The sequence below is a fragment of the Lissotriton helveticus genome, chromosome 2_1 (assembly GCF_964261635.1).
Source record: "Lissotriton helveticus chromosome 2_1, aLisHel1.1, whole genome shotgun sequence".
Classification (NCBI taxonomy): domain Eukaryota; kingdom Metazoa; phylum Chordata; class Amphibia; order Caudata; family Salamandridae; genus Lissotriton; species Lissotriton helveticus.
The window spans coordinates 1,503,365,903-1,503,377,382 of record NC_136059.1 but is presented as its reverse complement, the minus strand read 5'-3'; the positions used below and the strand labels follow the sequence as shown (position 1 = coordinate 1,503,377,382).

Here is an 11,480-nt window from a genome sequence, read left to right as displayed (position 1 = left end):
TGCGCACAGTGAACATGGAACCTGTCACACTTAGGGCATAAATTGCACCAACAAGGTGATGGACTGAATGTTTGCAGCTTATGTCTTAAGTGCGATGAGTATGCCCAGACCTACCTCCTGTGCTCACCGTGTTATAGAACTGAAGCTATACCTCACTGATGAGATACATTCACCTGTGAGCTATAAATACATTATTTTTGCTATGAGGTAATTGTTGTGAAATATTTTCTGTTTTGTCAAAGTATTCTTTGAAATTTGTTTTTCAGATGTTTCAAAAGTCTTACATGTTGTTTGAATGTCTAGAAATTAATTTTTACGTTCATTACAATCAATTTTACTTTTTTTTTCTTTCACTCATAATTTTTTTATACAGTTTCCTGAAATATCTTTAAAATGTCTTTTTTATGTTTTCTACAATATCATTATAATGCTTACTTATAGACTTTACAACATTTGGCATGAGCATTATGATGCATGAGTTAAATGAAGAATTCAATTATGAATCAACTGAATTTTTTGTATCAATTGTTTCTAAAAGACGTGGAAACTTTTGGGGGAGGCTGGCTTAGTATATGGTGCACACTTATTTAAGTGAAGCACCTCTCACTAATCCAGACAACCCTTATGGTTATTTTAGTGGTCTTAGACAACCATAAAAAGCTCTCTAAGTGGTAGCTGTGGAGAGCAGCCTTCAGGCTTAGTCCAGACAGAGTGTTAAGCAGCTTGCTTTACCAGAACAAATCATATAGTGTAGGTTAAAAGAAAAAGAATCACAAGTGGAGTTATAAAAATAAGTATATTTATTATACACACTCACTAACACATTGGTATATCTCTTATCCCGAGATATTAATATAATACACACAATACTTTAAATGTAAAACAGGTAAGTAAGAACAAATACACAGTGGTCTCTAGGGGGAGACCAAACCATATACTAAGGAAGTGGAATGCGCACTGCGACCGAAGTAGGGACTTGGACTAGAAGACTAAGAAGAGCTGGAGATACAAAGAACCATCGAGGTAAGTACCCCGGAACCCCACGTAGGCTGTGTGCAGAGTGGAAACACAACTGTGTGCTCAATGCAAGTCCATGGGAAAGTCACAGATGCAGATTTCAAGAACAAAGACGATTCCCAGTGGACCCTGAAGAAACCTTTTGGAAGATAGAATGTTGCAGAGTCACCCCACCCATGGATACACCAAGAACCAGGATACTTACACCAAGGTAGCTGGGTGCATAGGTGCAAATTGATGTTGGAAACCGCCGGAGACCACAATGGAGGACTTAAGAAAAGATGCTGCAGGCGAAGAAGGTGGAACAGTACTGTGGAATCCAAAGATGGATTCTTGAAGATAAGTACCTGCGAGCAGAGGGGATAGAATCTATGCCACTCTGAACTAACCAGGAAGCACAGAAGGAAAATGTCCACAGATGATGGAAGATGCAGAAGCGTTAACGTTGACCATATCTCTGCAGCTGTGAGGGCCAGGTGACACTGTGGAAGACCAGGAGCCGTTCACGAGCTATCCCACATTGGAAGTCCAGAACCAGGGGATCGTTGTCCGGCGGGAGCACCAACAAACCTTGGCAACAGCAAGTTGATGCAGTGCACAGGGGTGCTGTGTTAGCGTTTCAAACGAGGGATATAGGCCTCAAACTTGCTGTAGAGACAGTGCAGGCCTCGAGGGAGTTGCAGAACGCCAACTGTGTTGCTGAGCCTTTCGTAGTCTGTGGGATTACAGGAGCAGCAGACAGGTCAGCTAAGTTGTGGTGCCTGTAGATGCAGGGAAGTGACTCCTTCACTTAAAGGGAGTTTCCTTCAGTGTCTTTGATGCTCACAGGCCTGGAGAAGATTCTGGATGAAGCACAGGCACAGATGACGCAGAAGACTGGCAGGACGACGAGACCAGGAGCAGCAGGAGTCTTCCTTGGTGCAGTCTCAATTCCTCAGTGAAGTCCAATGAAGTCCAAAGTGCCCAGATGGTAGACGTGGAAGTGGTTTCGGATCTGAATCGTGTCCCACAATGAATCAGAAGAGCCACCCACAGGTACGCCCAGGGAAAGGCTTGGGAAAATTCAGAGTTCCCTCCCATAGGAAGGGCTGGACAGAGGGGAGAATACTCCCATGTCGTATGTTCAGTATCGCGCTGGAGCGCGAGCCAACAGCTCCCTGAACTGGCTCAAACTGGAGTATGCAAGGAGGGCACCAAATGTGCCCTTCAAAGCAGTCTGGCCGGGCTGGCAAGCGTCCCCACCCCAGCCCGATACACTAAGTCATGTCTGGGAGGTGGTTACACCTCCCTGTGACAGGAAACCTATTGTTCTACCTTCCCCTGCTCACGCTCAGTTCAGCAGCAAGACGGTAGAATTGTGTCTGTGGTCGGAAGCAGCACTAGCTTGCTGTTAAACCCTGGAAGGCTGGTATCAGGAATAAAGGGTGGTTCCCTAGGGGAGCCCCCCAGTACATGGGATCCTACCTCCAACACAGGAATCGGTGTTGGGGTAGGATACCAACATGTTTGATACCAAACATGAACAGTTTTGGTGCAGCCAGTATATAGTTAGACATCGTAATTGATTTGATGTCCACTCTAATTTTAAATGGCTGACCACACTTACAAGGCCTGGAGAATCGACTCCAGGGTTCGTAGGGGGTGTCCTGCTCAGGCAGGGCACCCTCACACTTATAACCAACCACCCTGCCTTCAGGATTGAAAGGCCTGCCTTAGGGGTGACTTATAGGTTTTAAGTGCAGTGACCTCAGATATAAGGAAACCTATATCTGTTGTAAGTGTTGCTAGCACCAGCTTACACAGGCTGCAATGGCAAGCCTGTAGTCACAGTTTGAGTGGTCTCTCATGGGTGGCATAATGTAAAAAAATATGTAAAGTAAATCCAGTTCTTGTATAGCGCACAAAACACCCCCGAAGGGGTATCTCGGCGCTGGGGGCCGTTGGGAAGATTAAGCGAGCTATTGCCCAGAGTCGCATGGTGCTGGGCAGACCCCTGCTGCTGGAGCCAGGGATCGAACCGTGATCCCCAGTGTCCAGCGTCAGTCACCCTGGCCGCGGCGCCACACCTCTTCCCCATGCTGCAGCCCATGAGAGTCCCCCTGGGGTATCTATGCCCTGGGTATATCTATACCATATACTAGGGACTACCTACTAGCCAATTGTGGAGGTACCAAAGTATTTGCCATAACAAATTTAGGGAAGAAGCACACTGACTGGGGTCCTGATTAGCAGGAACCCAGTCAGACTAGTCAAAAAACAGAGTAACACCAGCAAAAAGTGGGGTTTACCATGAAAGCAGATCCTACTTTCCTACAATTGTCTTCCCATATAACACAGAAAGGACAGTACATGCTTGTGTATCTCTAATGATGTCTGTATTATGTTACTGCTTACATTAATGGGAAGGATAACAATGAATAAGATGGCTGCGGTAACTCAACTGTTGTATCTTTTCTACACTATACTTGTGTTCCTAGGGGCAAAATTCTTCAAGACACCAAATGTTCTACTGATAACGCTAATTTGGGGATTGGGCAGTCTACGTCAGAATTATGATGAAAACACTGAATGTGCCCTACAAAAAGGGAAGAGTCGAGCAGTCGGATATGGAGTAACACTCACAAAATAATTCTGAGCAAAATGAATGACCGAGGAAGGGGGAAGGGTAGAAGGGGAGAAGAATCAATTAATGTGTAAGATGTAACAAGCTAACATATAAACCTGCTTACTGGTGACAGCGGTCTAGATGAAATAAGCTGTGGAAAGTTAATGTAGTGAAGGCAACACAAGATACAACAAGTGACATTGACAAAGATATTAATACTGAATGAAGGAATATTAAAGGTGACAGACTGAAAACTGTTTTCAGAGTCAATGAAGAATAGTGGACAAGCATGGGCAGTTTCTCCTCACGAGTGCACCCAAAAAGACGTTTGTGTGTAGCTACAAAGGCAAGAGGTGACAGGAGTGCTGACAGCATAAACATGGGCGAATCAGGATAGCAGACTTATCACCACTATAATAAGGTAATGCAAGATGTCTGCACAGTTCACCTAGCTGTTTTAAAAGAGTTTGGGGAAGGAAACCTAGAAATAGCCCTGACCATTGTGGAATGGTGAGGTCATGTGACCGCACAAGAAAGTTCTCTAGAAACATGAAACTGAAAATGGATACAGTTTAATATCTGCTTGGAATATTCCTCACCCGAATACTATTACTTAGGCTAAAAACCTCTGTCTTGGAAACCTTCCCACAATGCTAAGGGCAAGAGCTGTTCATATACACATGATGTAGGAATGCAGCAAAATGTTACGTTCTAAGAGGAACACCACAAGGCAATAAAGTAAATCAAAAGGATATGTCTTTGAAGGCTTATTACAATTGATTACTATTTAGATGACAGGGAAGTATCCAATTACATTTTCGTCTTGAACAGCCTTACTGGGTAAACAACAGCTAGCATAAGCCGAAATGGCAGAATAGCTTACCCCAATACTGGATCAAATACTTAGAAAAACCAAAGGTGGTGATGGACGGAGCGTTGCCAATACAAACACTCACCCCCAGTCAACTGATCTGGGTTTAATCCATCACCGTTCTTTAGCTCACTCCGCCACCCCAATTCAGCCATGGCCATATGCAAATCAGTCTGACCCTGTGCCTCATGGGAACAGTCCAGCCCGAACTGCCAAGCCATGTCTTCCCTGGACCGGAATCAAGCTTCCCAGGACCGGTTTCTGGCATTACAGCCGTCTTCAGCCGGGCTTGCTTGACTCCAGTGGCAAAGTGAGCAAGGGACTCACGTCTGAGCATACCCTGCCAACTTAGGGCGAACAAAGGAAAAGCAAAGGTGGTGATGGACGGAGCGTTGACAATACAAACACTCACCCCCAGTCAACTGATCTGGGTTTAATCCTGATTTGCATATGGCCATGTCTGAACTGGGGTGGCGGAGTGAGCTAAAGAACGGTGATGGATTAAACCCAGATCAGTTGACTGGCGGTGAGTGCTTGTATTGTCAACGATCCGTCCATCATTTCCTTTGGTTTTTCTCAAATACTTAGTGACATGGAAAATATCCAAATGGGGGCATTAGGAAAAGGAAATACTATGGCTGGTTAAAGATTGCAAGGAGATTTTGATGTACAGTGGTTGACCAACTGCTACACTGCTGGATGAGAAGCTCTGTTGAAGACAAACACCAATCAGACAATATGGTTCCATAACACATTGATCTGAGACCTGGTCAGGTAGGTCAGAGACACAATATCGATACAATGTTAAGAAATAGTGGTGACTTAGATGAGCAGGGAGAATGAAGACTAAGGAGGAGGCAGGGATAGTTTGGGAGGCAAAATCTGTAATATTCATGGACTTGCAAACTTATATAGAACTATTTACGTTTTATCGTCCTGTGAGAATGCCAGTGGTAATATCCAATTAAAGGGCTTTTCGAGTTTAGATTACTGAATAACTTAACAATTTTATTTAAAATAACATAAAAGTACCTAATCTAAGTGATAAAAGCTGACTGAGGGAAAATGTACAAACATTTGCCAAAATAATTATGATAAGAAAGGAATATAGTTGCTTTACATCACATCAAAGTAACTGTAAAGGACAAAGGAAATACTCTAAACACAGTATTTGTTAAAAACAAAGTAAAAACGTTTTATTAAGGCATCATTTCTTTTCAAAGGAGGATCTGAAATAAAATTACTAAAAAGTGCACACAACACAGAAAATACAATTCTGAATGATTTAAAGCAGCATAGCATATTGCAAATCAAAACTGAGTCACAAAAACCATGCTCAAATTACAATTGTGTTTCATAGGCAGAGATGTTCAAAATTCTATATGAGACAGTAACATTTTCTTAAGGAATGCCATAATGTTTCATCAGTGTTCAAAACACTGTTAGAAGGTTCCTTTCTAACAAAACATGCACAAAACAAATGATGCAAGTAGGAGTGAAAGGAACTTCACTTCCAAATCCTGGTTACCAAAAAACCTTGTTGGCAATCAAAGAAGACCAGTTTCAATATACTGTGTAAGGATACAACAATTAACTGGGAGGAAACAGCTAACTGGCAGGCAGGAATAACAATGCTAAGCGACACATGAAGAACGAAATTGAAAGAAAACATAATCGGATTCAAGGATGGCTACAAAGCAGGAGCGGATTCATCTAGCCCTTGGCAACTTTTAAAACTTTACTACAAGCTACTAGGAGTGAAAACACCTTGGTGCCATCCTTCCTACTGAACACTGGCTTCACATTAACAATTTTTGTCTGAAAGAAAACAAATTCTCTAGCACTGTAGTGTGTTACACTTCTGTTTGGGATGCAATCTAGTACACAAAGAGTGCCTCATACTTGTGACAGTTGCCCTTGTGCACAAATCACAACTGATTATATATCAGAAACTAGGTTTTGTTTCGAAACCCTATGTTTTTTAAACTCTGGAAGTTTCACAAGTATGAGCCATTCAATAGTGATGAAGATTCATGACAGCCAAACCTCAGAACTTTAAACCCCACCTACCGGCTTAGTTCACTATACTATCCTTCCAAAACAAATCGGAATAGTGGGTAAAGTATTGCGTATGTCAATTGTTTACTGCATTGGAGGGCCCTTGCAGGTAACTTCCTAAATTCTGCCATTGAGGGAACACCTTCCTTTTCTTCCTTAAGTGGTTAATTGACATGGCTAACAGAAATATGTTAACCCTGTTATCTAACTCGTACGCCACTTATATTCAGAGCTCTGAAACTGTGCACATAGAGGGACCACATCACTCCAGGTCATTATATACACTATCTTGAGTCCAGAGTTTTTCACATGCGCATCACTGATTTCGGGTGTGTTACTCCAATTATTTCAACTGAAGTAAAACAAGACCACAACGCCCAGAAAAATTAGGCTAACACATAAAAGTGCAGGCCAGGAAACAGTGTTCATAATGAAATGACCATCCTACATGCAAGTGTTTGTGCAGCAAAGAAACCAAAGAGTGTAAAGGTGAAAGACATGAATTAATAGGGGTCGCTCTTGTGTTAGTGCAAGGTCTAAGCATGGAATTCTCATGAACTGTTACTGTTCCCAAAAATTATTTGGCATCGTATTTTGGATTAGTCATGGTTCATATTTAACTTTCTGCTGTCAAATCTTTATACACAAAAAATCAGTCTAATTCAGCAGCAACAGTGACTACTGACTCAAAGCATGCCTGGCTCATTAGATAACAACTCCAGTGAAGAAATGCTTGCAAGAGACAGCTTCCATCTAGTCACCATCACAAGTGCATGTGTTGATAGTGAGCAGAAGCCATTTTTGTGTTAATGTGCTTAAGAAATATAATACTAATAACAATTACCCATTTAAAACAACAGTTATTTCCATATGAATCCAGATTGAGATTTGATCCAATCGAGAACAATTTGCACATATTTAGTCTTTCAAATCTGAATTCCATCTTCTTGTGATCTACCGATGTTTCAACAACCAAAAATCAACCCATAAATATGAACATATCCGTAGTCTTTGGACCATATACTGATTTTCAAGGGAAAAGAATTGCCGTGTTCACATTTGAAAATCTAATAAAATCAGTAATAAAAAGATGTCTGATAAAGCAACAGTACTCCGATATGAACAAGTCAAATTGTGCCATATAAGAGACAATAGAGTCCTTTTTCTACACAAACATTCAAATGATTCTTAAAAGGTTTCCATGTACCAAGCTCCGAGTATTTGACATTAAGAATGCACGTCTTACTGAAGATGGATGAAGTACCACACAATGTATGACATTATCAAGTTCTTTCAGAAACAAACTTGACTCCTCCATGTTTATTTTTTCTTACCTAACCAAACGGTTTAAAACCCTTACCTGTAATAAATTTAAAGTGCATATTTGCTTTCCTGAGGTTATCAAACTCTTGTTAACGCCCAAAAAAATGCTTGTTGTTTGAACCAATTTGCAAATCAAATTGAGGTCAAGTGGGAACTGCATGGGTTACACGATTTATATTCTGGCGTTCAGAAAGATTCCATGGTTGGTATAAGTTCATTTTTCATGGCACAAAAATGTACCAATTGTACAAGAAAAAGACTAGGGACACTCAGACGGAGCCATCAGCAGCTACAGAATACCAAAAGCTCAGGTACAAGAGCACAGGCATCGTGGAAGCAATACCACGCAGTCAGTATAACAAGAGATTAACGGAACCAGTTGAAAGAAAGTTAAGCAACTAAAGCGGTAAACCAATCTCGCATCAAAATAGAGCAAAGGCATGATCGAAAAATAACAGGCAAATAATGTGCTTTAGTGGGGGCATTAAATGGTCTAACAGTTTAAACCACTATAGTCAAAAGTGGCTTCTGCTTTGAAGACCAACAAGCTAAGCAAAGATTTGATATTTCTTGAGTCCTACAAATGAACTAATTTGTTTTCTCAGTCACTAAACAATACTAATCCACAGCAGCAACATGTGAAAGGGAATAGAGGTGAAGAATAATGGTAAAAAATGGTCATATTAAAATTAGACTAAAACAGTAATTTCTTTACAAGATAGAAGACAATAAAAATAAACTATTTGATCATGGCTATAATGGACGCAGAAGAGGAGATGTTGTTGTATGTATTTATGATTCTCAGATTGAGAATGAATACAGTCCCTTTAACATGTCTCTAGTGCTAACACTAGTGTTCAACATTCAAAATCCTCCAAGTTTCCAGAAAAAAAATCTAGGAGTTTGGCTTCTCTTCATGTAAGTAAAGCTTGAGAAGGAGAGCATATTTTCAATGTAGGTCATTATTGAGGTCGTCCCAAAACACGTATGTTAACATTGGTGAAGGAAATGTGAGCTATTATCAAGGAGAAAGAGAGTCTTTATCTTGGGCAGGAACCAGCCACGGAGAAATCAGAAAAAGACCCATTTGACACAAGATCATTTCATTTGTCTACTGATAACATACCATTCACCACTGAAATGGATAATTTTAATATAACTTAAACATTTTCTCAATTACAATATCTATTTCATTCTAAACTGGCTGTAGAAAGTACCATAAAAAAAAACTACTATGGTGCGTTAGTACCAAGTACCAATCAATAGCACGTCTCGGACTAAAGGTTACTAGAACTGTCAAACATAACACATGGCCAACGAGAGAATTAGGTGTTCCCTTTTCATCCAAATACTGGAGCCATGTCAGGCCAAAATAAAAGTATTTGTAGCTGAACTGAGGTGTATATACATTTAAATTCAGAGCAAAAGCTATTACATAATTTCAGATTTAAGTTTAGGATACTTATGGGCAACTGTCGCACTTGAAATCAGTACCCTGGTGCAGGTAATATGCAGTTTCTATTAGTGTAGGCTGCACTGTGCTAAAATATTAATTAAACACAACAGTGAAATGGGACGTTTTCTTCCATACAATATGTATGTGCCCACATGAGCAGACCCTGTGCTTAATTCCAAGTTGACTACATCCAAATCATTGCGGGCAAGCGAGACTTTCATCATAGGTCTCAAGAGTTTCATATAGTTTATGAATCATCAATTTCTAATTGTGAAATGTTTCGTCTTTTGCTTGACGTCAAATATTTCTGTACATACAGAATAGCTGCTTAATGTTAAAACAGCTGATTTACTGAAATGCACTGCCGCAATCATTTCTAAATTGGCCATAGCAGAGGTTGATCGACAACCAGCTTTATACTTTGACATTCTTCTCAACTATTTGGGAGATTTACAAAACATTCCAGTAAATTGTGTTTTAAACTTATCCCAGCTTGGTGTCCATTAGTACATCTTGTCATAGTTTTATTGCTTTCAAAACAATAATAATAATTAGAGTGTGATTTTTGTAAATACCTCTTCTTATAACAACTGTCAGTGCAAGCACATACATGAATGGGGTCCATATAATCACTCCGATCGCCCGTATCTTACACGTGAAACAGAAGGTTACATATGTATTGACTTTCTTACTGCTTTAAGAGAATATATATCTTATTTATGTAACCTGCAGGTAAACAAACTCCTCATAAAAACAATATAAGCAAAGTTCCCTTCTTACGTCACTTATTTCATTTTCACATTTAAATATCAATTTATTATTAAAATTATTATTGAAATTTGTCTCCTAAATTGACATGGACAGCTGGACACTCCGAGCTGAACGGCTACATACAATTGTTAGGGGATTAAAAAACAACATATTATCGTGGCTGGAAAACTCCCTGTGAGTCACATGATTATACCTACACAACATTATGTAATGGTCAAAGTTCAGTTAGTTTAAAACAGTTTAAAAAATTAGTTTTGCTCTGGTTTTTGATTTGCATCTCTCCATGATTACAATGAATGACGCTTAGCATGCAAAGGGTTAGGTATCGCTGTAGGCTCCTAAGTGGTTGACATTTTTTTTCAGTCTGCATAGTTTTTTTGCCTTTACTAAAGATAAGAAACTAGGATGTCCGGATGAGTGGTCCAGCTTCCTCTGGGGTGCCCTGAAATGGAAAAAGATATGGGGCACTTATTAGCATTTTAAAACATATATATAAAGCATGAACACTAAATGTAACTAACACACCCAGAACACCTTTAAAAAAGGCTTGGTTATTCTCACCCAGAAAATGCATAAAATGCTCTCAGTTTCAAAATAAATCAGGTGCGATAAATATCCTTAGAAGGCTGCTTGTAATCAGGGCCCTTGTGTTAGAGAAGATAAGTGTTATCCAAATGTAGCTACCAGTAAGCAATAAGGAGAACTGCTCCAAAGTAAGCTGATTTTGGTTTAATATGAAAAGTTTATATTGTTTTCCCCATCAAGGTGATATACGGGAAAAATAAATATAAACTATTAGGATGTTCAAACTAGGTTGAATTAAACACAATAGCACCCTGGGCCAGCAATTCCTTTTAATATCTAGAGAACATTTTATAATATTATCTTCAGTGTCTTAAAATAAGAAAGGGGCCCTTGACTCTGTATGTTGAAAAAGACAGGATTTAAATTAAACAAGGTAACGTGTAATTCATTCATGCAAAACAAAAACAATATTGTTTTATTCATTCAGTGCCCCAAGGCTGTGTTGATAAAGACGAAGGGCTTAACTGGACGTTTGGTGGACATGGTATTTCCGAGCAAATACCCGCCAAATTTGCTGTCTCCCCGCCTCATGTAAAGTCAAGTACACTGCAAATATACTGTTAATGGAGCCCCAGCTGGCTCCGCCAATGGAATTCTTCCTCTGACTGAATAAAGGACTATGCAGTCTACCTTATTTAAGATGGACGGTGTAAAGTTGTTTTTATCTGTCTGTCACTATCAGGAAAAACCTGCTTGTAAGGGACAAGAAAAATTAACACCACATCCTGGGGAATATCCCCGAGTGTGGGGGTAATTTGTTTTTCAAAAAGAAACTCCTACTTTCTGAGCTTTTT

At 40.0% G+C, this 11,480-nt stretch overlaps 1 protein-coding gene across 1 annotated transcript in view; it reads right to left on the bottom strand.

Moving 5' to 3' along the window:
* Positions 1 to 5,663: 5,663 nt before the first annotated feature.
* SCARB2 (scavenger receptor class B member 2) overlaps positions 5,664 to 11,480 on the bottom strand; it is a 485,622-nt gene continuing 479,805 nt past the window's right edge. Inside the window, exon 12 of the mRNA XM_078676388.1 lies at positions 5,664 to 10,543. Coding sequence (XP_078532514.1) covers positions 10,502 to 10,543 — 42 coding nt within the window. The 3' untranslated portion in view covers positions 5,664 to 10,501. The remainder of the gene's footprint in view (positions 10,544 to 11,480) is intronic.